This window comes from Leuresthes tenuis, unplaced genomic scaffold (genome assembly GCF_036924035.1).
Source record: "Leuresthes tenuis unplaced genomic scaffold, fLeuTen1.0.hap1 SCAF_2, whole genome shotgun sequence".
In the NCBI taxonomy this organism is placed as follows: domain Eukaryota; kingdom Metazoa; phylum Chordata; class Actinopteri; order Atheriniformes; family Atherinopsidae; genus Leuresthes; species Leuresthes tenuis.
The window spans coordinates 24,416,079-24,443,476 of record NW_027325356.1 but is presented as its reverse complement, the minus strand read 5'-3'; the positions used below and the strand labels follow the sequence as shown (position 1 = coordinate 24,443,476).

The 27,398-nt window shown below is 41.4% G+C and overlaps 3 protein-coding genes across 6 annotated transcripts; 2 read left to right on the top strand and 1 right to left on the bottom strand.

Annotated features, from left to right (window-relative positions):
* Nucleotides 1–490: 490 nt before the first annotated feature.
* Nucleotides 491–6,681, bottom strand: dcun1d2b (DCN1, defective in cullin neddylation 1, domain containing 2b). Of its 2 annotated transcripts, none has more exons than XM_072380773.1 (7): nt 6,579–6,681; nt 4,629–4,845; nt 4,369–4,537; nt 4,122–4,252; nt 3,928–4,010; nt 3,570–3,666; nt 491–2,800 (listed from the first exon to the last, which is right to left on the bottom strand). In XM_072380773.1, the coding sequence occupies exons 2-7, from the start codon at nt 4,801–4,803 to the stop codon at nt 2,715–2,717; spliced, it is 741 nt and encodes a 246-aa protein (XP_072236874.1). In that variant the 5' UTR covers nt 4,804–4,845; nt 6,579–6,681; the 3' UTR covers nt 491–2,714. The 2 variants fall into 2 exon arrangements, with proteins under 2 accessions (XP_072236874.1, XP_072236873.1); XM_072380772.1 differs by lacking the exon at nt 6,579–6,681 and adding an exon at nt 5,789–5,889.
* Nucleotides 6,326–16,656, top strand: tmco3 (transmembrane and coiled-coil domains 3). Of its 3 annotated transcripts, XM_072380770.1 has the most exons (16): nt 6,326–6,634; nt 6,832–6,893; nt 7,391–7,544; nt 8,583–8,896; nt 9,171–9,338; nt 10,056–10,235; nt 10,407–10,607; nt 10,724–10,852; nt 10,958–11,050; nt 11,856–12,042; nt 12,224–12,341; nt 12,436–12,631; nt 12,746–12,896; nt 13,014–13,093; nt 13,208–13,357; nt 14,690–16,656. In XM_072380770.1, exons 4-16 carry the CDS (start codon nt 8,639–8,641, stop codon nt 14,801–14,803), a joined length of 2,025 nt encoding a protein of 674 aa, XP_072236871.1. In that variant the 5' UTR covers nt 6,326–6,634; nt 6,832–6,893; nt 7,391–7,544; nt 8,583–8,638; the 3' UTR covers nt 14,804–16,656. The 3 variants fall into 3 exon arrangements, with proteins under 3 accessions (XP_072236871.1, XP_072236872.1, XP_072236870.1); XM_072380771.1 differs by lacking the exon at nt 6,832–6,893; XM_072380769.1 differs by lacking the exon at nt 6,326–6,634 and having other exon boundaries at nt 6,720–6,893.
* Nucleotides 16,657–19,827: 3,171 nt separating this feature from the next.
* grk1a (G protein-coupled receptor kinase 1 a) lies at nt 19,828–25,917 on the top strand. Its single transcript, XM_072380775.1, has 7 exons — nt 19,828–20,529; nt 20,933–21,060; nt 21,328–21,485; nt 22,619–22,702; nt 24,125–24,249; nt 24,710–24,911; nt 25,309–25,917. The coding sequence occupies exons 1-7, from the start codon at nt 19,828–19,830 to the stop codon at nt 25,599–25,601; spliced, it is 1,692 nt and encodes a 563-aa protein (XP_072236876.1). The 3' UTR covers nt 25,602–25,917.
* Nucleotides 25,918–27,398: the final 1,481 nt, after the last annotated feature.

Here is a 27,398-nt window from a genome sequence, read left to right as displayed (position 1 = left end):
GAGTGACTCAGGGAGCATGGGACATCACTTTGGAACATGGATCTGCCACCAAAGAGTCCAGACCGTGACCCTGCTTAAATCTTTGGGAATAAGCTGCAGAACTTTACTCAGTGGTCCAGCTCTCCCATCATAAATACAAGAAGCTGGCAAAAAATGTATGAAGTTCGACAGAAATACACTTTAGGACCTCGCAGAAGCTTATCAAAATGATGTTAAGGCGAATGAGCGGCATAATAAAAGCTAAAGGTGGTCTAACAAAACATTAGTGTGTGGTGTCTTTTTGGCGTAGGTATGCCCAGATCACTGACCTGTAGCACATTTAAGGTGATAGTTTGATAAATATTTGGCACGTTCATCCTGATTCATGAGATATAAGTTTCGAGCAGCAAAGTCCCTCTAATCAATATTCAAAATTCAAAACACCAACTGACATCATACACACATATTGTTCGGGGCAGGTTCTGGACAGAGGTACAGCTTTTACAAGACCGTTAAAAACAACATGCTTTATTGACTTTTTTGTTTTAATGACACCAACAAACATGACAAAACATATTGTTGTTCTGTAAATTCCGGTTTTCTTTGTGGCAAAAATAATACTATTTTTATAAGAGTGATCTGTGTGACAATAAACAGCTGACCAAACATTTGACACCTAAACGGTACCGCCTCAGTATATTAGGAAGTGTTTTTCTCGCTCCTGAATCCATACATCTCACGGACTTGACCATGCAACCTTAAGAGGGCTGACAGTTCAACGGAGGAGTCGCAACACAGTCAAAAGCCCTTTTTATAGGAGCTCTTTCATTTGACCAACATATTGAGCATCTTGCCTCCTAAGTTTGATGAACAATGTGACACCTTCATCCGCCCCTACGAGGACTTGTCTTTTTGCTACCGAATTCACCATAAAATTCAACCTGAAACTTTAAATACTACCTAGATTTTTCTGCACCCCCCATAGTCTATGACGACTTACGTTTACATCAACAGGAGAAGTTTTCACAGAGGTTTTATTTAGCCTGAAAGGCAATCATTTGCCTGTACCTTGCTGTGCAGGAAAATAATGAAACACATGTCATAGGTGTTATTATGACGACAAAAACTGACAGAACGAGATCGGCGCCGCAGTTCAGAACAGAAAGTGTGGTGAACGCTGATGTAAACACAGGAACCCACATACTGCTCATGATGACTGGGAGATGACGGGTACCTGAGCTCTACCTCCTGTCACACTGCATTTAACACATGCAGGGCTGTTTAGTGTTTGTAATTACACTTAGAAAGTAACACTTAATCTTGTGAAAAGCATTGTTGTCCTGACTGCTATCAGTAAGATGGCTCAAGTCTTTGATGTAGCATCCGCCTACAGTACAAAGAGAAATGCTATAATCCTCTGCTGCCCCCAGATGGCAGCGCAGGCAGCCACCATTGACCTGGAGGTGGCAATCCATAAAAAGCAGCAGCTAACCTCCAACAATGTAAACAAACTTAAAATACCGCCGGCTGTGATATAGTTCATGAAAAGATAAAAAAAAAAAAAAGATAAGTTAAAAACCTACTGCTGTGTAAACTGAGTAGCTCTGTAGCTGTATACAGTGCTGCCCGATTTAAAGGAAAATCCTACAACAGAGGATGTAACTCAGTGCAGATTGTAGAGGTGAGCAGTCTTTACCTGGAAAACAGAAAACAGTCAACGCACCTGTCAGTTTCTCTTTGACTTCAGACATTCACACACTGCAAGACACTCAACTCTAAACAATAAAAGTGATTCCAAATGCTTGTCGAGCGCTAATCTAGCTCATGAAAGTCACCACCTGGTCTTTCTGGTATACATTTGTTTTTCCTCCTAAGAACAGCATTTTACAACTGAAACGATATGATTCTGCTGGTGCTGAGCTCAGAAAGCACGCTGCTATGTCCAATTCCTCATCGGAATACACAATGTGCACCTGAACCTTTTCATGGTCACTCGGTGACGGTGTATCAGAATTTCCTAACGTCATATATTAACAAATAAAATTATATAGCACTGTATGGCATGGGGGGGGGGGGGGGGGGGGGGGGGGGGGGGGACGTTCAAGCCCCACCAAACACACACAAACATACAATATCAAGCAAGCCCACAACTAATCTGCTCTCAGTTGTACTGAGAGCAACACATTGGCAATCTCACTGAAAGTAATGTAGATCCTTTTGTTTTCCCCCTTAACACAAATGGCACCGCTTAACACTAAGTGACAAATCATGCAGATTTCGACATACTGTTCCATTCACAACTGTAAGAGGCCACATACTACTGCAACTATAACTTAATCCTGTGCATGTGCTAAAAACTCACTCTGACTCACGGTGCTGAGCGTGCTCGTCAGTGAGTCCACAGAAGCAGTTCAAAGCTAAACCCCGATGGTAGTTTGATAGATGAGTCTAAGCACACTCATCATTTTCATATTGCAATTCCAAAGTCAGTCCAGGCCTGCAGACAAAAACATTTTCTTTTCTTTTCTGTTGATTTTCTTCCTGCTTTCCTTTCCAAAGTAGTTACTACCCTCCCAAGGCATCTTATGCAGCTGGACGAACAATCTTTATGACAAGCTGCAGACGGACTTACTAAGAAGCAGTCTCTTTTTGTCTCAATTGTATCAAAACCTCGTTCAAGGGAAAGAAACTTGGAAGAAACAAAATCCCTCTGCTGCATGAAGCTGGGACCAACATTATGTTTGTGTCATGTTGCGTTTATTCCCCGTCACAATCGGCCGAGCAAACTCCACAAAGTCGTCAATGAGAACAGGCCAGGCACCTGAGGAGAGGGCGAAAAGGACAATGTTACAAATCTGTAAGGTTTAACGGGTGAAATCAAATCGGCTTTTCAACAAAAATGTACTAGACAAAATATGTAAAGTATTTACTAAAAATATAGTCTAAGGGATGTTTTCTCAGGTGATCAAGAGTTTTCAAACCAGTCTCAAATTTGTCCTCATGGAGGAGCCTATTTGATCCTGAGCAGCTTGGCTTTAAGAGTGGCCGCCTCACTGACGTGGCTCTGCGGTCTGTGACAGTCCCTAAAGGCAGCGAGGGCTGTAGCTCAGGTCAAGACGAGCGTCTGGATCCAGACGGTCCACAAAAGCTTGATGCTTGTGCCCTCTTACTATGCAATTTACACCAATGTCTTGGGTTAACCCTAAGGGTTAGGGTGGAGTTGGATGATCCAGCTGTCCTGTCCCTCCTGCCCCACATAACCCCAGAGTTCTAGCACGGACCTCAGCATGTCTCCTTGGGTTATTCTAATGGATGTAGGAATGCCACCATCAGCTAAAGCTCTTTAATACTGATCTAATGGGTCAGCCCCAGCATGTCAGTTCATCCAGCAAAATAGCAACATTAAAATCTCCTCTTCATATGGCTCCCTGAGAAAAGATGCAAAATACTTGAGTGTCATGACAGATGTTCAGTTATCAATCTGATGGCAACCGCCTCTCAATCACGTTGCTTTGCACATTACAACGTCAGAAACTTCAAACTGTACGCGCTTCAGCATTCCACCCTGTGATTTATCTTCAAAGGCTCACCTTCCTCGTCGTAGTTCGACATGTCGTCTGCGATCATGTTGCCAAAGTCCAGGAGGAGGTTCCACGTGTCTTTGGGAATTGACCGCTTGTGATGCTCCTGAAAGCAACGCAGAGCAGGCAAATCTTACCCGTGTACCCCCTTAATGGAACCTGTTACCACTTTAACTCTGTCCAAAAGGTATTGCTTTACCACTGTGGTAATGTTTGGGAAAATAATCCTGGGATTACATCAAATTGACACTCTTTCATTTATGTCAGTTTGGAGGAAAAACTGTGCTTGAAATTTTAAATATTGTGGATATTTGATGGGAATAATGAAATATCTAGCTAAAAAAAAAAAGAAAACTACCATACTTACCAGCAAGAAGCGGTTCCAGAGATCCAAAAACTTGAATCGGCCGGTGAGAACTAGATTCCAGTAAGCAACAGCCATTTCTAGGTCTAAAACAGTGAAAAAAAAAAAGAATTGAATCTGTATGTTTTGTGAGAATCATCTAAAACTGGATATATTTTGGTAAGAAAAACAACAGTTTTCCCACATGCTCTGCTTACCTAAACCTTTCTGGCCTGGGTTCTTGGCAAAATTGAAGGTAAACTGGTAGAAGTCTTTAAACTTCCCAGTATCTTTCAGCTCCTGCTCCAGTCTGGGAAGGGTGGCCTTGAGTTTATCAGGACTGTCGCAGCTGAAGAGCAGAGACGAAAGAAAACAACAAATATGCAAAGTCTGAATTATGACATTTTGAAACTCCATTTTGCAGAAATTTAGCACATTGTTCATTTCAGCATTACAGTTTCTCACCCTACGTCCGACATGCCGTCCAGGAACTCCTTTCTGCTAAACTCGCACTGTGTGGCGGCTCTGAACTTCCACGCCACCACAAGTATGCTCATGCTCGCTGGGTCCAGAGTCAGGTCATCGCAGAACTGCTGGATCCCATCAATGCCTATCTTATTCTCATCCTGGGGGTCTGCAAAGACAGCAGAGGAGTGAGCAAAACAGGCAGAAGGCGACAACTGAGCCAACGTTAACATTTGGTTGGATGAAATTAAATTAAATGCCTTTGTATCTGTTGTAGAGCTGTTCCAGCTTCTTGCGGTCCACTGAGGTTTTCATTGATTCTTTGTAGTAGAGGTCTGGGTTCTGGAAGTAGTTGTCTGTGGCGACTTCTAGTTTCCAGTCATTCTGCGTCAGGCAGTACACGGCTGTCCTCTCCCCTGCCTGCGTGAAGGACATAAACTGCCGAACCTTGTCCTTCTGCGATGACTTCAACTTGTGCTGTGAAGCGAGGAGGCTCAGGGTGAATACAGGTTACCTCAACTGTTCAACAGTAATAACCTGCACCGTGTAGGGACAACATCGACTGTATCAGAACGAGTATTAAAGTTAAAGTTTTTTAAACGGGTGCCATTTTAAAGATGTAAAAACTTTAGATAACTGCTAATGATTACACCACCACAAAATAAATTACCATAACTGACAAATATTGTGACTTCAAGAGCTCGAGATTTTAGTGACCTGGGTTATTCCTGTCATGGGTGAACGGGATGCAGAGACATGTGGTTCAGTAGAGTGCAAAGATATGATCCCCATTCAAATACGGACTTTTATGAAAATCCAACACTCAGATACTTTGTAAAGGCCAATAAAGGTGTGATTTGTAACGCCTGAACACCACTGACGACTGGAAAACAGGCTCGCAACAGCCTCTGTGTTAGCATGTCTGAAAACGCTCACTTTCGAAAGCAACGCGGCGAGGTTCCTTAGAGATGAACCATCCCGTTAATTTAATGGAGGCGGGTCATCGGGAGGGTTGCACATCTTTGCAGATGATTGCAGAACCGCAAACCTAACTCACTCGAAATCAACCCGCAAATTCACCAAGACAGGTAAGTGTCCGGTGACCCAGTTCTGCTGCTCAGGGAACGTCCAGTTATGCGAGCTCTCCTGACCTGGTGCAGCAGCACAAGTGGCTTTCCAAAAACGGAGAGGTACGTAATGCAAGCGAAGGTGTCCGATCTTAAAATACCATCAACTGACCTTTCAATCCCCTAATTTTCTTGACACACACAACACAAACTATGCGACACTTGACTGAGGACACCCTGATCCCGCACATATCGGAGCTCCCGCTAGCGTTAGTGACGGTTGCCAACGGTTTGGGGACTCGTTGAAGGGGACTGAACAACTCTGTCGTATTCGGTTTTTAAATATTACCTACCATTTTATCATCTGCTGTTTTGGCCAACTTGATATCCAAAGTAGACATACTCCGCGTGCGCAGAAAGAACGGCTACAGTCTGGCCCTCATAATCATGGGAAATGTAGTTTTTCAGCGTTACTCAACAGGCCATGTACATGTTACAGTCCAACAGTTTTCTTTCAAAAACAGAAAATTGTTGTGCAAAGATTTATCCTCTTATTAATAAAACTTCCTCTCACTGAAAACTATGCAAAGGAAAACGTTCCTGTGTCGCCTTGAATGAGCAAGACAATGTTGTGCAAGATCAGTCGACACAAACTTTACGTTGTATAAGTTTAAATCGTGTTGTTTTGATGTAAAAGAAGCTATATAATGTTTAGCGACACTTTACACGTGTGAATACAAACCGTGAGGAGCTGTCAAACAACAACAACAAAATATCTGAAAACTACAACTCCCATATCAAACCCGATAACGTTGTTTCGGAAGTCATCTGAAGATGGATCTAAACGACAGTGAGATGATAATATTCAGAATACGATGTAAATGTTGTTCGCTTGAGCCGATGTTTCTCTAAAGAGCCGTCTCAAGAAAACTTGCTTTTGTTAATAACGTTTTATTTGCTAATGTTAGCAACGGCAGCGTTGTGTCCCTGGACTGTGTGTACACAGCTGGCTGGAGCTGGTCTGACAGCTCCGAGGAGGAATTTTTGAGGCTAACTTTTCTTCCAAACTCCAGAGTAGAAAAGTAGAGCTTTGTATACAGTACAGATCCGGATTGAGAAGGGATTTTGTCAAGTTGTACTCACCGTTAGCCTGCCCTCTACTGACACTGTCAACGGTTGGAGGTCAGAGTAAACCAGAGGTTAGTTGCCAAATAAAAACAGGGAACGCCTGAACAGCCGCTGCCTTCAGCTATGTGGCAGGGGAGGAGGGATGTCGGTGGTACTGCAGTACAACAACCTCATTGTTCCTGTCCACTTCTTCCTCTTATGCTGCTGCTTCCTCCTTCAAATCGTGGGTTTGAGATCCTGAATATATTTGATTTCTGTGTTTGGGAAGGAAGTACTCTGTGATTGGGATACACAGCAAATGGATGATTTCACCGACCATGGTGTTTCCTGGTATGTTTGATTCATGTGTGGGGTTGGTTCAACTTCGCGAGTGTGTTTCATGTAGGGTTTGAGTTATTCGTGACAGTTTTTTTCCCCCTTGATCATTCACTATGGCTTTTTTATGGGATACAACCACCAATGCGTGTATGTGAAAGCTCATCCAGCTGTTTCTTCCACGTTATTTTATCCATAATAATTTTTCAAATGAAATGTAATACTTTGATTTAGATAATATACTGTTCGACTGCAATTCATCTCAGGTCAGAGTTCAACACTTTTACTTGTACAGTAGGTATTCTATAGTGTGGTAGTATTAGTTTTACTTGTGCTTCTTGGGTTATACTCTCAGCACTGATTCTCTTAAGACCCTTGTCTGCTAAAGCTGAGAGAAAAAAAGAAAATGTAAGGAGAAATTAATAAATTGCATGTTTTTTTTGTTTGTTAATGAATTCAGGACTACTTCTCGTTTAAGCACCCGTGTGTTTGTGTCTGTTTGTACTTCTCAGTCATACAGGGTGGAACAGTGGCTCTACTGATTTCTGGCAACATTAGCGGAGTGGCTGCAGTCCAGCCCTGAGGAAGAAGGACAGAGGAGAGGGTTTGGGAAGAAACGATCACACGGCTTGACTCATGCTCTCAAAAGTGCAACACTGCTTGGCCGTAAGTTGAATGCTTTCAGTCAAAATGCTGTGTGCTGAAAGATTAAGTGTAAGAGTAATATACATATATATAAGTCTAACATCAGATTAGGTTTTAGCAGAAAAAGAAGCAGTACTGTAATTTATACACCTTACATATTCTTTGAAGTCAGTCTTCCTTGTAGCCTGCGGCAGCCTGTTACACCCACAGGTGAGTTACCGCACCCTGCCTTAGGATTAAATGTCCATTCAGGCGACAACAGTAACTAGCACTTTACACAGAAGGGCAGAGTAGCTCAAGTTAACCCGTTCAGACCCAGAGCTTTTTAGAAAAGCTTTTTAAGAAAGGGTTTTCTGAAAAAACAACAACTATTGATTCAATAACTTAAACCTTTTGTTTTTCACCTTCTGAGGAGACTAATGATGTGAAATAAAAAAAAACGTGAGGTGTTAAATCTTTGGCTTTCATGGAAAACGATTCAGTTCGCTCTCGAGATTGTGTGTGTGTGTGTTGGAAATGACGAAGTCAAACTAAGACGTCATCACTCATATAACTCGCATGCCGCATCGGGTCCAGAGATGTTTTTTTTTTTTGTGAAACCCTTTGTGGATGAAAACATATTTTGGGGGGGGGGATACTGTCGCTGTGGGTGCATTGCAGGATATGACTGGCAGTTTAATGTCCGTGTGTTGCTCTATTGTATTTACAGTAGGATGTTGTAGGTGTAACTTATTCATCATACGTACACCTGTCATGGATATTTGTAGATCGAGCTAGTTCAAGTGACGCACAGGATATATTCAATGACCTTTTATACCAGCAATGAATAAAGAAATGGAGGGGGGCTCAAAACTTTTACCAAGTGGTCTTAAAAACCTATACTGAGGAAATCTTGACAGAAGTACGTCCCCTTAAGTTCTGCCACACAATCTTTTCACACATACAAACATATTGTAAGATGCTGTATCCGCATCTAAGAATATCTCTGCTCGTCTACAGCTAACAATCGTGCCCCATATATGCATATATGTCTCGCTCAACTTGTTTTTCCACTTCCAGGTCTCGTGCTCTTCATCAAACCACTCAAACTGGTGAAGACCGAAGCAGAGGTTTGGATGCAGGTTCTATGCTGGCTGCTGTGCCTTGGCCTGGCAGGAGCACTTGCTGTACTGCAGAAAGACCATGCGGCCCATCATACCATCAGTCTCTATCGGAGCAAAACGACCACACGCGGTCGCAGCTGGGTGGCCAGTAACTGCAAGCGTCTGGTGGGTCTCCTGAATCAGAAGAATGTGGCTGTCAAGAAGCTGGGAGCCGCTGCTGATGCGGTTGGACGTGACCAAAGCCTTTCAGAGCCGGAGAAACACTTCCAGGTAGCAGACTCGGGGGAAAACATTAGATGGGCCAAAGATTTTCTTTTGGAATCAGATTGCAGATATTTGTTAAAGATTACACAAGGCTAATCATGCAGATTCTATTTCTCAGAGTAATGCCCCTTCTTCCCATTGTGAGCCACATTATCTGCAACTCTGGATGTCCTTTCTCTGAACTGCACCGCACTAAGGCCACGCTCAGGGGCTTCAGCGGCTGAGGGTGTGAGAAGCTTTGCAGTTTACTGACAGTCTGGTGTCTCTTCTCTACATGAAGGTTCACACTCTGGAGGTTTTTCAGAAGGAGCTGAACGAGAGCGAGCACCTGGTGTTCCAGGCGGTGCACAGCCTGCAGAGGGCGCTACAGGGAGACTACAGGGATGTGGTCAACATGAAGGAGAGCAGCAGACAGAGGCTGGAGGGCCTCAGGGATGCAGCCATAAAGGTACAGTCAGTGTAGTTTCATTGAAACCCCAGCTGCAGTCAGATAGTCATTTTTTGCTCTCAAAGGTTCATAACTAAGTTAAATGTCCTGCAAATACCAGAGTGGCGGACGTGATACGAGCTGGTCAGGTTCTCTAAATGCTAAGGAAAGGGGCATCTTGTCCTGTCTGCTTTAGTATTGAATACACATCCCAATCCCTTATCGCAACAGAGATAACATTATCCTACACTTCCTCCCTGCAGGAACATTGAAAGCGATGCACACCAGGTTTGTAATCAGATCAGACAAGATACAACTCTGACTTCCAAGGGATCATTTCACCTTTTTAAGTTGGTTGAAACTTAAAAATAAAATGTACAGGAAAATATTTGTTGGCCTAGTGCTTTATGCCTATCTTATATAAAGTCAACAGTTATTTTCAGACAGTTTTACTAAGTGAGATTCAATTCAATAGATGTGAGTAAACAGAGCAGCAAACATTTCACTATCTGTCAGTGGTTGTATTGTCAGTAAATAACAGTGATATTTGCTTGTAGTCTGTCACTGTAGCTTCAACATAGCAGACCTGGCATTCATTGTCACATAAGATAGTAACAGTGAAGCTGTATATATTTATATGTACATGTATATATGTATTATATGTATGTAGATGAGTGTACGCTGGAATATTTTCCTTTTATCGTGTGTCACATGTTTCACTTTGTCGTCACCCTGCAGGAAGAGCAGGAGTATGTGGAGCTGGTGGCCGCAGAGAAGCACCAACAGGAGGTCGTGAAGAGTGCTTTGGCCCAGAACAAGTCTCTGTCCATGCTGGATGAGATTCTGGAGGACGTCAGGAAGGCAGCAGATCGACTAGAGGAGGAAATCGAAGAGCATGCCTTCGACAACAACAAACAGGTCAGCGAATGACCGCTTTACACAGAGTTTGGCTTCTTAATTCAGAAGATGACCTGGAGATTCAGGTTATGTTTGAGAGAACATTAAGTGGGAGAACATTACAGGATTGCCACTGATGCTTGTTTAAAGAGTCATCCCATGGTGTCTCCTTCCATACTCACTGCTGTGTAGATGAAAGGAGTGAATGTCGAAGCAGTGCTGAGAGTGGAGGAAGATGAGGAGAATGGAAGGAAAACGAAGAACAAGTCCCGGCAGAAAGAGGTGGAGAACGACTTGGGACTGAGCATGCTCATTGACTCCCAGAATAACCAGTACGTTCTGACCAAGCCACGAGACTCCACAATGCCAAGAGCCGACCATCACTTTATCAAGGTTAGCTGCTCCTCTCTGCTCTGTCTGCTTGATCTTTTTTCATCCAGGCTGCTCAAGAAGAGGAAAGTTTGCACGATAAACCTCGAGTTGAAGTCTTTTCAACATGCTTTGTGCAGGACCTGGTGTCAGTGGTGATGCTGTCCCTGCCTTGCGGCTGGATTTGTACGCTGGTTGGTCTTCCTCCCATGTTTGGATACATCATCTGTGGGGTCCTGCTTGGTCCCTCTGGTCTCAACAGCATCAAGGTATGTGTGTGTGATTGCAGTATTTGGGCATCAGGTCAGAGAAAAGAACAATGCCAGGTTTAATGTACTTTCTGAGATGGCTGTGTCTGGCTCTGTGTCTTACAGTCTATGGTGCAGGTGGAGACTCTGGGGGAGTTGGGTGTGTTCTTCACTTTGTTTGTGGTGGGTCTGGAGTTCTCGCCTGAGCGTCTTCGAAAGGTAAATGAGAAAAATGTTTGAAGATCTTGCAACGATCAGAATTTTTCTGTAGTTTTGAAGCAGTGCAATACTATACACAACTACTCAGGACTGACGACATGCCGTATGGTCATACTTGTTTAATCTCTTTTTTCTAAAGATATGTTTAACTGCACACACAAAAGAAAATGGCTGCAGCGACAGGGATTTTTGTAGATTTGTTTCCTACCTTTACAAACACCAGTATGTTTTGGGAGAAGCAAAACCTGATTGATGCTGTGTGACCTTGGAGGGGTCAGGCTTGTGATATATAGCGGCAGTAGGTTCAGAGAAAACACAGGACATGTCAACATGGCACCAGTATGTCTGGACTCTCCTTACAGAAACCATATGAAGAAAATAACACCTAAAGACAGACGTGTTGTTTTGCACGTACCTTAAAGTATAAATAGGACCTGGTTTCTTTGTTTGAGGTCTCCCCTCTGATGCATGCGAGCTGTATGACCCAGTGTACACCTTATTATAAAAAAAGACTCTTGCCTCCAGTCTCATTGATTCCAGCCTCATCTATTTTGACTCTTGGTCCTGATGACATCAGAGTGACTGCCCTTACAAGGAGATATAGCATTTTATCAACATGATATACCAAGTTGTATCATCAGGGAATATTAAGGTTTTACAGTAAACATTTTACAGCAAGTACATGTCTTGTGAATTTTTCTATAACCACCAATGGTTATATGATTAGTGTAAACCTATGTGTTGGGGAAGTAATGAGTGTAAGTCAGTGTAATGTGGAACCATGACTGTGTGTATGTCTGCACAGGTTTGGAAGACGTCAGTTCAGGGATCGTGCTACCTGAGTCTGCTGATGATAGGGGCCGGTTTGCTGTGGGGACAGTTTCTACATATTCAGCCCTCTCAGACTGTTTTCATTTCCACCTGTCTGTCCCTGTCCAGCACTCCACTAGTGTCCCGTTTCCTAGCTGGAGGAAGCAGGTTGGACAAGGAAGGTATGCAGATGTGAGATTTGCTAAAGATTCTGTGTATTTCAGACTAAGGAAACTGGTTAGGACACTTTGCATTAAAGAGTTTCTCACACAGCTGAAACCTATTGCCATTCGACATTGTTGCGTCATATATAGAGAATAATCTTGCTGGCAGTGTTGATGTGAGCGTACGTGTATGTGACAGGTGAACTGGACTACGGCAGTGTTCTCCTTGGGATGTTAGTGATGCAGGATGTTCAGCTTGGCCTCTTTATTGCCGTCATGCCGACTCTGATCCAGGCGCAGAGTGGGGACGTGGACAGGTCAGAGTTGGTCTTTTTTGATGTGTTTTATGTGTTCTCCGCCCTCAAAATACACAGAGCGCTGTACATATGTTGTTCCATTTATCTACCCCAGCTTTCTGTTTGGAGGTCTGCGAGTGCTGTATCTCTTGGCCCAGGTCCTGCTGTCTCTGGCTGCTGTGCTGCTGCTGTGTTTGGTACTCAAATCATTCCTGATTGGTCCCTTTTACAAGAAGCTTCACACCGAGAGCAAAGGCAACAAGGAAATCCTGGTGCTCGGGATGGCAGCTTTCGTCTTCTTCATGCTGACGGTGCGCTCTTTGCTTTCGTTAATTTGTTCTTAAATGAAGAGCTCATTTCCTGTTTTTACCGTTGTTATCCGATGGAGTTTTTTTTAACTTGCTGTGATAAAACTTTCTTTGTAGGTAACAGAGTTTATGGATGTTTCTATGGAGCTGGGCTGTTTCTTGGCTGGAGCTTTGCTGTCCTCACAGGGTCACATGGTCACAGCGGAGGTCCTGGGATGCATCGAGCCAATCAGAGATTTCCTCGCCATCATATTCTTTGCTTCTATTGGTCAGACAGAACATAATCATTTGTTTCTTCTTTTTTTTTGGAGATGATTGAGTTTCACTTTTGTATCGTTTACAGTGAGACTGAACTGAATTATCATATGTCTGTGTGATGCTGCAGGTCTTCACGTGTTCCCGACATTTGTGCTGTATGAACTCACCATCCTGCTGGTGCTGACCCTCACGCTCGTCATTATGAAGGTTCAGTGATTTATTTTATTTGTTCAGGGTTTTTTTTTTTTGTGTTTGTGTTGTTAGCTCTTTTTACGATCGCAGTCCCTGCTCCCCTTGTCCTAACTCGGCATTTTCTTCCAGTTTATCATGGCCGTATTGGTGCTGTCCGTGATCTTGCCTCCGAGCTCCAGACACATACGGTGGATCGTCTCAGCCGGCCTGGCTCAGGTCAGCGAGTTCTCCTTTGTCCTGGGCAGCCGTGCACGTCTAGCAGGCATCATCTCCAGAGAGGTCAGCGATGACTTTGTTGAATTTCTTTTGCTCAGTGTTGGAATTTGCTTCACTTATTTAGTTACACGATCACTTCTTATTTGCTTGTGCTACTTGTTACTCTTGATTGTTAACTTGTGGGAGCCTGTCTGGTTTTGAGGGGTGCTCTATAAAAAAGTGGGGATGCAAATAGTGTTTCATTTAATTATAGTTTAATTCCTCAATAATAACTTAGTTTATAAAATGCTGCCTGTTACAAGTTCTGAGACCCAAAACTACTATTTTCGAGCAAAATTTCTTAACTTTTCGACAACAGCTAATTAAGATTAAATCAGGTGAGAATGCAGCTTGGAGGACCCTCCTGGCCCTTCAATGTTTTACTCCTGCTCTGCTTCTGAAGCACATGCCTGCATCTTGCCAGCAGCATGCTGAGCAGGTGGCATCTGCACACCAAACAGCATGTCTGCCAGCTAATGCTGGTGATGGTTTTAAATTTCTCTCTGTGTCATATTTAGTTTTTCAACAGTTAATGACACTATAAACTTAGATCACTCTGACACATCATTGCTGTATTAAGGTGTGCCTTGTGTTTTTTCCCCTCCTTCTAAGAGGGTTAGCCCTTCCTCGATATACCTCGATATTCACTTCTAACCGTCTCGTGGCAATAGCAAAAGGAACGGACCCAAAAACTGACACCCGTTAAGACTCAAGTCACTTTAGGGGCACCTGGGGAAGTCAGAGGAACCAGTTTTTTTCCTTTTATTTGTCTCATGTTTTGGTTTTAGGATGTAGTGACAGTTTCACCTAATATGACAGTTGGGTCTGTTGAAGTTTTGCTTTAACAGTTGTCTAAATAGCTTATCCGTTTCCCGTACACTTTCATCAGCGATTACTTTTCCTCTAATGATAATTATTTTTGCTGTTAAAGTTTTCCTGATATAATTTTGATTTAAAATTCCAAAGGTTACAGAGAGGCTGCAACACAGCTGAGGAAAATGATCTTTTCTTTTAGTGTCCTGAGAGTACGTTTCCATACGTTTCATAACCTTCTAACCTTCTAGGTTTTTAAGAAGGCATTAAATCGTGAGCGTTGATATCAATATTTAAAGGTTTTAATGTTCCTTTATGTGTTATTGTTTCTATGTGGAAATCCGGGAGGACAAAGCAATGTTGAAGTTTGATATTCTAAACAATGTTTTTCATTGCTGGGAGCAATATTCCAGCCATGGTTTTACATGATTTTTTGTTTCCGTGTACACGCTGTGTAGATGTAAATGATCGTGCTGAACCAGTTTACTTAAAGCAACAATTACATCTGATAAATCATCCTTTTCTTTCTCCGTCTGTACTCAGGTGTACCTGCTGGTCCTCAGTGTCACCACTCTCAGTTTGCTGCTGGCTCCGCTGCTATGGAGAGTTACCACACGCAAATGGGTTCCTCGCACAGAACGCAAAACAGTCACATGACCAGACAAAGTTCAGGGTCAAAATATTCCCATGTGGATTTTTTTTACAAAACTGGCAGTGACATCACCAGAAATCTTACTTCACTCATGTTTGACCAAACCTACTCTTATTTTTGTTGCTTATGAAAGGTAGTAATCGGTGAGATTTCTGAAAAATGCCTCATTCAGACTGTTATAAAAGTCTTATGAAATACATTGTCCTTTATATTTTCACTGTGTTGAGCAAGGTCCCCACCAGTTTTAAATAAACTGTATTTGATATCATGTATCTGAATAGTTTTAGGCCATAGACTTACAAAATGATCTCTTATAAGTAGGAATGTGCATATAAATATGAAGAATCTGTCAACAAGGGACAGACGTATTTGGGTTCCACTTGTTGGCAGAATACTGACCAATCACATTCAAGCTCGCTTTATTTGCTTTCATGCAAACATGTTAAAGGGGAACTCTGGTATTTTTAAACGTAGACCTTATTTGAAATTCGTTGACGTATCCATATGGCATGTATCTTCCGAAGGACGTTGACTTTCACCAAACTGTTCTCGGTGAGTAGACAAACGTATTTCATGCCAGAAATAAGGTCTAGGTTTACAAATACTGGAGTTCCCCTTTAAGAGTGTTTGTAAAGACATGTAAAGATGCATTTGCTGAAACACCAGCTGAAAAATCGTCAGATATTGTCTGACAATTTGTTCTATTATTGGCTTAAAATGTATCTGTGTTTCAACTATGACAAGTACACAGAACAGGAGGTTTTGTTCCAGAATATTCGTGATCTGCTGGCTACACGGGAAGCTAGTCGCTTCAGAAAAGCCAATGAGTTCAGAAAACTGATTGCATTAATGAAATCCTTCCCCTTCCAAAGTTTTAGCAGCATCTACCTGAATAAACAGCACATCTGCTTTACAGTTTAGAGCAGAAGCACAAAAGACCAAAGGTCCCTTCAACACTGACACCTTTAATGCATCTTAAAGTAAGCATTAATAGTAAGAAGTAGATATGTTACTTAGAATTTAACCTTAAGTTTACCTATTTCATGGAGGAATCAAAGGGAATATTGTTTACCATTACTCTAAGTAAAATGTTGAGGGGCAATTTCTGTATAGTTTATAATCCCCTCTATTTTTGCTCAGTATTTGCTATGATATTTCTATTTGTGAATTCTCTGTTCAGCTTTAGGATAATGTGGATAACAGGTTTAGAATCTGGTTGTAGTAAAATGCCTCAATCTGCTGAATTTAATCAATGGCACCTGAAGTTTATTCTGCTCATTCTACTACTGTGATTTTCTGTATTATAACACTAGATAATTTGCTGGAAAACTGTAGTAAAAAATCTGCACACTAATCTTGCTTCTCAAATTCCAGAAAGTCACAACACACGACACTGCACCAAAAAACCAAGAATGTAACCTGCAGTAGTAAAAGCAGAACCACAACAGTTACGCATGAGAGTTTATTCACTGATGTTAGATTTGAAGAAAACCTCTGCACTAGTTACCAGTGAATGTCAAACTTGTGTGGCCGCTCAACTCCTCTGTGCACTAAAAATAAGACTTTGTGGAGCGTAATCTCATTTTCTGACTGAGATGGAAACATCCATGGCTGATAATTCATTATGTGCAATGTAAATGTGTGCAAGACAGCCACGTGTCACTGTATAATTTAATAATATTTATATCATAAAATAATTACTTTCAGAATGTCAACTGTGAGTTTTTTTTTAGTTTAAGTATGTGTGTTTGCTGTCAACCATCACTGACGCTTCTAGTGCCGCTTCCATCCATTTATCCCCTTAGTTTAAGTTTGGTGGACTCATTAATACATTTATTAAAAATAAGATGACAAACAAGTGTTTTTGTGGATCTCCTTTGCTTTTTCTTTCTTTTTGTAATGCATTACTTTATTTGGATAAATGTGCAAATGAACTGTTTATCTCTGCTGAGCTCTTGTTTGTAGTAAAAAGACATACATCAGGGGAACATTTCTGAGTCAGTTATGTGATATACGATGGTACAAATCTGTTTTACAAGACGAAAAAAGTTCAGTTTTTGTGTCAAATGTATGTCTTTCTTGTTCTTATATGGTATCTACGAACACAAAGTGTGCATCTGTTGTCCTATTTGTACAACACCTGGCTTGTAAGAGCTAAGGAAACCCTGCCTATTGACTTTAATAGTCAGGTGTGGCTGACAGACCTACACGTGTACGTGTGTGTGTGTGTGTAAGCATGTGAACAGACCTGTTCAGTGTAAGCTGATAACCAACAAACTGTGCAGTCAGCATATCTGAGGAACCTCAACACCATCATCATCCTATTAGCAGGAGTAGACTGAGGACAGTTTAGAGCTGATAGATGAAAAGATTTTCAAACTGAAATTACTTTGCCTGAAGAATCCACTTGAGAGTTTCAGCCATGATTCATTCAAAAAGGTTTTGTTCTCACATCTGCCTGACAAGAAATTTTAATTTAAGTCACCACCTGGGTTTAAAACAACAAATGATCTGGATTCTATGTTTAGTGCCATCGTGTACCTAAAAAGATGAAGTCAGTCTGAACATACTGATATCCACATTTTCCATCAATAGATTTTTAATTTCCCTGTCAGCATGGGTATATTCCAGTGCCAGGATTTCTAAGAGTTGCTCCAGAATCATGAGACTTTCACACGTGAATTTGTCCACCCCAGAGTCTTTAGGATGTGCTTGAAAAGACTAAACGCAGAGGTCCGACTCTCCCAGTCACCAGTAAAAGACCTTGATGAAAAACGTATGCATTCTTTGACACCGCACAAGCTTAACGGCAGGATGCTCCAACAAATTATTAAAGCATGTGTCTTTTTTGCCAGGCTGTGTATATTTTACACTTTATCTTATGGCTAAAACTAAATAGCGGATGACAAATTTCACAAATCACTGCAAAACTGTGAAAGCACCACAGAGCACAGAGGTTTCTTCCTGATTACTTTGAGGAAGAAGATGACTTTCCTGTTGTAAGGTTTGTGGATGTTTTTGTCATCAATCTTGTCAGAAACCACTCTACGATTAATCTGAGCATGCCTCTGTCTGACCAGGTGAAAGTAAGCTGCAGAGAAGAGAGAGCCAGACACTGCAGACCTCTATGAGCTAGATGTTTGTTTGTTTGTTTAAATTTCTAATAAATTAGGCTAGTTATTTCTCCCTGTATCCTGTCTTTTTGCTAAGCAACTTCTTAATGGCTAGATAACCATATCTTAAAGTGCTGGGTTTCTTGTCTACCTCTCAACAAGAAAAGATGTAAATGTTTGCCCCAAATGTTGAGCTGCGCCTTTCAGGATGATTAAATGCCACAAAAAAAGGCAAAGATGCAGACTTATGAAGTTTTAAGATATGCTTTTATCTGTTAAAGCAGAAGATGGGGCAGCTGTCCCCTGCAACGATTTTCACACTACCGGCTATTTCATGTGATTGTGAATAAACATGTATCAATGCTAACACTTCAGGAACTCGTGAAGGATTGGAAATTTTCAATAATTTCCTCTCCATTGCTGTCTGGCTACACTGGCACCCCAAGCGCACAAGCAGAGAGCTGTTCAAGAGGCCCTGATGTTCCATTAGTTGTCATTGTTTTACACTATAACCCAGATGGCAAAAGAAAAGAAGCCATTATCAGCTAGTAGGGGGCAACATAACACAGGCTGATGTACACTGGGTAGAAAGATTGATGAATTCAGTTAATATGCACCTTCAGAGTTACATCAGGACCTCTTGTCTTGACTACACCCCTGATTTTGTGACATTGAGTTTTGCTGCAGATCTTTTCATCGAGAAGCTGTAATTATGGTCAAGACTAACAGGGCAGTTATGCTGAAAGTGAAAAACACAGAGTTCATATCGGTCTCCGTCGACTGAAGCTGAACTCAACCTGACTGCAGCCTGAAACAAACAGACAGGTAGACTACAGCTGGTTATCTCTCTCTGTCCACATGCTGTAATCGTTCACCCTGCTGCAGTGAAAGAGCAGAAAAAGGCCTCGCAGATGTGCCCATGATGTATGGCTGCACTCTTTTTCAGACTTTAACCCAAATCTATATTTCTATTCACAATTACAAGTTCTTTTGCGAGTCCATACACAGAAAATGCAGACTTAACGAAAGCTCATGAAAGTCAGTTATTCCTAACTGACAAACTGACGTTAAAACTTCTTTAAAGCTGAATATTAGAATTATGTTGCACTGTCTTCTATATCTATTCAAGTTGAAGTCTGTCATGTATCTCAAGTATTTGTGGGCAAAAGAACAGGTTAGTGTGTCTGGCAGAACTGGTCACCATCAGTCTGAACTGAAGCAGTAAAGCACAGAGAAATGCTGCAAAGATCATTATATAAACAAAACTCCAGTGACAGACTGATTGTTACAGGCAGAAGCTAATGAATAGCAGGACGAGGTAGAGTAGTGTCATGCTGGTTCACGACTTTTCTCAAGCCAGAAATATATCTAAAGTGTCAGTGAAGTGCAATAACATTTTGCACAGACATAATCTTTTGTCAAAATCAGCAAAAAAAAGAAAGTTGGTACTTGAGCTTATGACTAAAAATACTGACATTCTCGTCAGCCTCAGCCCTTTATGTTTGGCGCTAATTAGCAAGTATTGCATATATTTTACTCCATTCTCTTTGCATTTTTCTTTCTTTGTTTCCCTATTCGTTTCCCTCCGGTCTTTTACAACTTGTACGTGGGTTAGCAGAGGATAAAGCATTACAGAGACACATAAATCCCTCTGGGGAATAGTGATGAGTCAGGTCGATCTGCATGTGTGTGAAGGGAAGAGAAGAGACTCTTAGGTTTAGTGATTGCCTCTGAGGGAAGTCACTGAGCTCCTTGTGGCTGTCTGCAGCAAGTGGATGACAGGTGCATGGTAAACTACTTCTGAAACACTAGAGGAAGAAGAATCTATATACCATCATCTATTTTTCTGAAGAACTTTGTTCTTCCGAAGACTTTCTTGCCTCTGCCTTCTTTTTTAAACTATCCACCGTGTCACCATGGATATCGGTGGCCTAACGACAGTAGTGGCCAACTCTGCTTACATCTCTGCCCGTGGGAGCTTTGATGGTACTGCCAACCCTGCATCCAATCGAGACAAGAAGTACCACTCCCGCTTGAAGCTGCCTCACATCACAGTGTGTGAAGGCCTGCGGGAGACTTTAGACCTCGGCTTCCAGACGGTCTGTGTGGATCAGCCCATCGGAAAACGTCTTTTCCAGGAGTTCTTAGACTCCAACAATGAGTATAAAGGCCCCTGCCGTCTGTGGAAGGATATTGAGGAATACAACTTGTCTGAGGATGATGAGCGAGTCAAGAAAGCGAGCAAGATCTTGTCTCGGTACATGGAGCCTAATGCTAAGCATTACTGCCCCTTTTTGCCAGAAAATGGCATCACAAAGGTCAAAGAGAAACACCAAGAGGCTGGGGACGAACTTTTCAATGAGACACTGGACAGCGTGATGGATTTTCTCAAGGAAGTGCCCTACACTTTCTTCCTGGAGAGTATGTATCTGAAGAGGTTCCTGCAGTGGAAGTGGTTGGAAATGCAACCCGTTGGAGATGATTGGTTCTTGGATTTTCGTGTATTGGGTAAAGGGGGGTTTGGGGAAGTCTCTGCCTGTCAGATGAAAGCCACAGGAAAACTGTACGCCTGCAAAAAGCTCAACAAGAAGAGACTGAAGAAAAGAAAAGGTTATGAGGTAAGAGGTTTATTCAGCAAGATGTGATACAAGATATAAGTTTGTCTGGATCAAGCAATACAGGGTGCAGGGTTATTTTACACTCCACATCGTGCAGTGGTTTGTCTCTTGTCTTTCAGACATTGATTACACAGTATTTTTGTAATCCTCTTTAGACATCATTCAGTATATATTGAGCCATGCAGACAACTACAGGCCCGCTGGCTTATATGATTAGTCCTGTCAGCATTAGTACATTTTGATCTCCTTATAAAGAGCCAATCCTACCACATCTCCATGCATGATTTGATGTTGCAACTCAATGGATTTCGCAATCAGAATGAAATTCAAATGACATCATCAGCTTGTGCATCTCATAACAGGAACAAGTTCTCTTACATCTGCTGTCCTCTCCTGCCTGTAGGGAGCGATGGTGGAGAAAAGGATCCTGGCTCGAGTTCACAGCAGGTTCATTGTCTCTTTGGCTTATGCATTCCAGACGAAAACAGAGTTGTGTCTGGTCATGACCATCATGAATGGAGGAGACCTAAGGTTAGATCTCCTGCCTGTTCTGTTCCTCAGTTTTTTCTGTTTCGTCTTTTTAGTTTACTGTAGACACTGTATACCTAATTATTTATTACCATTCTGAAAGTGAGATCCTGCTTAGAAACTTAAAATGATGTCTGCAACGTCCACAGACTGTTTATTCGTTGGTGGCACCTATAGACAAGCCCATATTGAAGCACTAACAAGGTGCCACATAAAGTATGTCGCCTCTATCTCTTTGTAATGCAACTTCATAACTTTACTTCTACTAAGATATCACATCTACAATGTGGATGAGAACAACCCGGGCTTCGATGAACCACGATCCTGTTACTATGCTGCACAAATCATTCAGGGCATGGAGCACCTCCATCAAAAGAGAATCATCTACAGAGACCTCAAACCAGAGAACGTGTTGCTGGACAATGAAGGTCAGACACTCATCTACTTCGACAAAGATGAGGCCTTCAGAAGTAGGACCTCATTTTAGTTTGGATTTGGTAAACACATCACCATCTTGTGTGAGACCATATAGTTCAACTTGCTGCAATGGTAGATACGACAGCTTTGCAGTGATCCTGATCACATTTAGAGTAACTACTAGTTTATCTTGATCCAGTGATGGGCTGCAACCAACCTCACAGTGTTGCTCTGTAACGTTATCCCACTGGAGTCACTGATGCGTTATCATTTTACGTTAAAAATCTCCTCCTGAATCACTAAAATCAGTTGATTAAAAATAATATTTTTTTGCCATGTTGAGCTACTGTGTATCACTGAACAAGTTGAATAACATTATCAGGAGATTGATCTTTTTTGTTAATTACTTGCTACATCATAGCCGTTTAATTGGAGAAAAGAATAGGTTTCATGTGAGTGCTTCATATCTTCCTGTGGGGTCGTGTCAAACCTCGTGTCATTGCAAATTCTTCACTTTATTCATCCACCCTTGTGGCTGTACATCTCGGCATTCGCTCACAAAAGTGCTCGACTGGACAGAGAATTTAACAGTTCGTTTCATGATGAGATTGAGTTGAGTTTGTTCTTAAAAGATTTGTTCTTGTTCACAAGCGACACAGTTGAATTTGCCTGCAGCCCAACCATCCTGCTAAATTTAAATATCTTAAAACACAAGAAAATGAGTCATAAATCATTTTGTTGCACTTTACCAATCTTTTAAAATGAAAAGGAATAAATATTGACCTTAATCTTTGGCAAAAACTATCTCCAGCTGTGTATGGGTAATGTCAGATCTTGGAATTAATGTAATCTTTATCTAAATAAATAGTTTGACATATTTAGGAAATTGCCTTTTTTCTTTAATGCAGAGAGTTGCAGGAGAAGATTTATTGGGCAATATGAAACCAAGTTTGCTAAATTAAAAGCTTGCATACACACACACACACACACTTCCCACAAACGGTGGTGCCAGACTCCTATAACATCAAGAACACCTGTGAATTCTTGTATTACTTCAGATGAGTTGGAGGCGCAGTGTGCAGTTTAGCTTTTGTACCTGTCATGAGCACATCTCTTGACATTACCCTGCAATTTGTTCTCACAGGTCACGTACGTATTTCCGACCTTGGTCTGGCTGTGGAGCTGGCAGATGATCAGTTCAAAATCAAGGGCTACGCCGGGACTCCAGGTACAGTCAAACAGTCTTTTACCTGGATACAGATGATCTAACAATAGGATCTCTAATAGTAACCATTTTCTCAGGCCATAATAGGTTACATTTAACATGTTTTAGATGATTGTGAATGGAGTTCCTTACTTGCTGCTCCAAAATAAACAGTGCCATGTTCCTTGTGCTGCTTTTTAACTCTTTTATATGCGAATCTGTGCATAATTGTCCTGGAAGCCCCCATTGGTGTCAGTTACCCAAAATTGACAAATACTCCTTAAAAATAATCTTACCATGCAATGCTATTACAAGACGAGGCGATTTCCATGTTATGCTGTGGGTGGCTAAGATACAACAAAAAAATGACCCATCTTCCTCAGGTCTCAAGCAGCCACGGAGACGTTGTTAACATTCCACATGATAAGAGTTCATAAGCTGTAAGTGATCACAAAGTCTAACTGGAGTTAAATTCACTTCAGGATGGGCCACAGCCAAAACAACAAACAAAGTAAACCATCTAAGCCAGAAAGGAACTTACCTGTACAAAATGAAATGAAAGAAATTACAACCACTTACCTCCCTAATCTAACAAAACAGGAGGAAAAAATGGAATGGAGAGAAAATGGCCGCCCACCTCTACAAACTCAAGGTTATTGATGCATAAAGTTACATCAAGCATTAACACGTGCTGCAAACTGTCCAGCTGGTTGAGAGGAGAGGGTTGCACCATCATCCCAGGTCTTTCAAGTTCATCTGTTCTCCAGGAGCCAATCCTCTGTGAGCTGTGGGAGGTTCAACCAATCTCAGCCTGGCACTTGCATACTGCAATTTGCATAAATCAAGCAGTCTTAAACCATAGCAGTCATAACACACCATTTTCAAACAGGAAACCAGGATCAAAAGCTTCTGTGGACTCTTAATAAACTGTTTTGTTTTATACTGGTTTGGCTTTGCTGTCACTTGAGTTGTTGTTCTATGATTCTTGACTCAATGCTTTTTAATGCTCTGCGGTCTCTGTGACAGTTTCTCAGAGTCAGTTCCTTGTTTGTATGCCTTGATGACATTAGTCACTGGTTGCTCTTGAAATGTTTGACAATTGGTCACACAATTCAACATACACTGAAGCTCAGATTCGTTAAGAATTAAAAAAAAAAAAAGGTTGTATCAGTTAGAGGATATCTGCAGTGCAAATGTACTTTTGCACTGCAGACATCAGTGTTGCTGGCAGTTATTTCTTGATTTGTTTTCTAAACCCATTATTATAACCTAAATATCAGGGAAGACACTAAAACTAATTTCCTTTGTCCTTGTATCTGTTAAATAAAGGTTCAAATTGATTACCAAATGACAGACTTAAGTTTTTGTTGCATTTTTGAAAACTTCCCAACTTTTCTGCCAAAAAAGCGTGTTAATTAGATTGTGACCTCCTTCTGTCCCCTGCAGGTTTCATGGCTCCAGAGCTGCTGAAAGGAGAAGAGTACGACTACTCTGTGGATTATTTCACTCTGGGGGTCACTCTCTACGAGTTTCTGGCTGCCAAGGGGCCCTTCAGGAGCCGGGGAGAGAAGGTAGACCCGACTTTGTCTCTACTATCCTGATCTCGGCCTAAATTTGGAGCTAAAACACTGTACACGAGAGCTATTTTTCTCTCTTTCTGTCATGTGATGTTTAACTCTGCTTTTGCTGAGCCAGTGAGACCACACGGATTTTCATGGCTCAGCCTTCCCAATTTATGGCTTAATGATAACACAGCTGTGAAAAACTGAGTCTTCACAATGAATTTTATTGAATTTAAATGCAAATCCATCTGTGTTGAATAACTATAATACGGTTTTATTTTGTGGAGGATTGAGAATGGTAGTTTAGAGCATATATTTCAGATGATTTTGCTGGAGAATTAGCCTGAGTTCACCTGCATGAGCAGATAAATGCAGGGCTTGTTTATCCTCCTTATTTTACGGTACATTATAGAATGATAAAAATGTGTTTGGATTAAACATGACATGCAGGTTTAACTTATGCCTTCAGGTGGAGAACAAGGAGGTTAAGAAGCGGATTCTGAATGACCCCGTAATTTACCCAGAAAAGTTCAGTGAGAACGCCCGGTCCATCTGTGAGGGTCTGCTGCAGAAAGAGGTCGACAAGAGGCTCGGTTTTAAGGATGGGTCCTGTGATGAGCTGAGGGCGCACCCCTTCTTCAGCCAGATCAACTGGAGGAAACTGGATGCAGGTTAGGTTCTGATTTTAGCACTACTTTTTTTGTCTGTTGGCATCATTTTTTTTAAGATTTCAGTACTTTGTTTAACTTGCCAGTTACTACAGCACATACATGTCTTCAATCGTCACTCAGCTTGTGGCTGTCATCCCAAGAAAACACCCTTGTATCATATTTTTGTGCTGCAGTTTAGAGTTGATCGAATCCAGACAGCGTGCCATCACCACTTAACTTCAAGTCACGAGTTCCAATAATAAAAAAATATTGAACCAATTTACTTACTGAAAAAATGAACTTGACTTGAATCTTCTTGATCAGTGTGGGTTGTCTTTTGAGGGTAAATCATGTAGAAAAGGCAAGGTGAAAATCCCAGTCTTCCACATGGTCATATTTCCGTGTTGTGCCTCCTCAGGGATCCTGACGCCCCCTTTTGTGCCAGACTCGAAGACAGTGTACGCAAAGGACCTGGATCATGTCGGGGCCTTCTCCACGGTGAAGGGGGTGCAGCTGGAAGACATGGACAAGGATTTTTTTGATGAGTTTGCCTCAGGGAACATCTCCATCCCCTGGCAGGAGGAGATGATCGAGACCGGGATCTATGGCGAGCTCACAGTCTGGGGCCCGGGTGGCGCTTTACCCAACGACCTGCGGCGTGAATCCATCCATGAGCAGCCGCAAAAATCCTCCACCTGCACGCTGTCGTGAGAGTTTACGTTCCAACACGAAAACCCCTGAATGTTAACAAAAGATTTTTTAAATGATTTTAAATCATTTGTCAAGCACTTTTCATGCAGGAGCTCAGCCCAGGCTGGTGGTGGATTTAGAGAGGAGTTAACGTTGATGATCATTTTAAACAAAAATGTCAGAGCAGCTCCAAGAAATAAGACATTTAAAGTGATATTTTAATCTTTTCGCACAACTTTGCTGCAACGCTTGCCAAAGCTTCATAGTTAAGTTATTTGAATGATTGACATCCTTAAACCATAAATTCTCTTAAGTTTATTTGAACCAGTACTATTTTTTTCTTCACTTTTTTTTTTTTTTTGCCATAACCTAAAACCCTCCAAAATAGATCTGAATGAATACATGTTGATAACGTGTCATGCAAAGATGTATACTTGAGACCGCTACTGGATTTGCTTTTTGGATTGTGATAGTTTCAGAGCCTTGGAAGTGTAAACAACCATGTCTACTACTGCAGAGGTGGTTTTGGAAATGAAATAAATATTTTGCATTAAAAATCTCTGTGCTTATTTTCAGCAAAAATAATATCCTTCTCTTACAGCTTTTGGGCAGATTTATGGAAAGGTTGTGGAGATTCATTTCCAGAATAAATTTCGTCATTGTTTAATTGTTCTGTCACAAAATGGTCCAACGTGTCTTTCAGTTGCTTGTTTTGACTAAACAACAGTCAAAGAACGTTTTGTATTTATCAAAATGACATTTATAGATGGCACCATGACTGCCTGTGAAAATATTTGCTAACAAGGTGACTCACAATCTCCAGAAAGTTGACATAATGGGAGGAATATGCCAGCATCATAATGATCTAAAACACTGAGTTCGTACAGAAGTGAAGGCTAATTATACTGCCTGACCTGAATCCAATACAACACCTCAGGGTTATCTTAATCAAAAACGTACAGCAAGTCACCAACACATGTTTCAAATATTTATTTCATTCAGAAAGTAAAAAGAAAAAAAAGAGGTAGACGTACGGTATGAGGAAGATAATATATGGTATATCAGCCATTTTCATTACATTGAATGTACAGTGAAGTACTCACATCTGTTAAATACTATATAATCCATGCATAACACTTAATGAATTCCTGCATTTCAGCCCTGCAACACAGTCCAGGCCTGAAATACCTGGAAGCTTTTACCACTTAATGATGTTGCCATTCAAGCATTAAAAGAAGTTCTGGTATTGAGGATAGTGAGCGCTGAAGAATTCAAGGGGTTATTTCACATTTTTCATTTCATTTCATTTCTCCACACCTCTTATGTGGACCAGTCAGGACTGCGGGCAGGCCCCCCTCCCAAATGTTTTTTGTAATGTGCTGCGGACCAGACATGCAAACATGAATGTCAGTTAACAACTTAGATTAAACAGACAAGACAAAACATGAAATATCTCAGGTTCAAACAATCTAGAATTAAATATAAGCTTAAGTGAACCTAAGAACCACTGTGTTTTCATGTCTTCATTTTCTTTGACAATCTTTTTCCATGCTGTCCCAACCTTTTATTTGTCGTTGTACTTCTAATAGAAAAGGAAAAAAAAACACAAACAGGATGACTATCAGAGAATCTGAAGAAAGAAGACGAGGCGTGGGGCCTGTTTTATCCAGCAGAGGGCGCTGCACTCATAATAATTTTTCTTCCACATCGTCTCTGCAGCATCACGACTGGTCAAGCATCTTGCTGCCTGCACACATTAAAACCCCATTAAACTTACCATGCCCATTATTTAATGACACAGTCTATAGAGCTTACGCA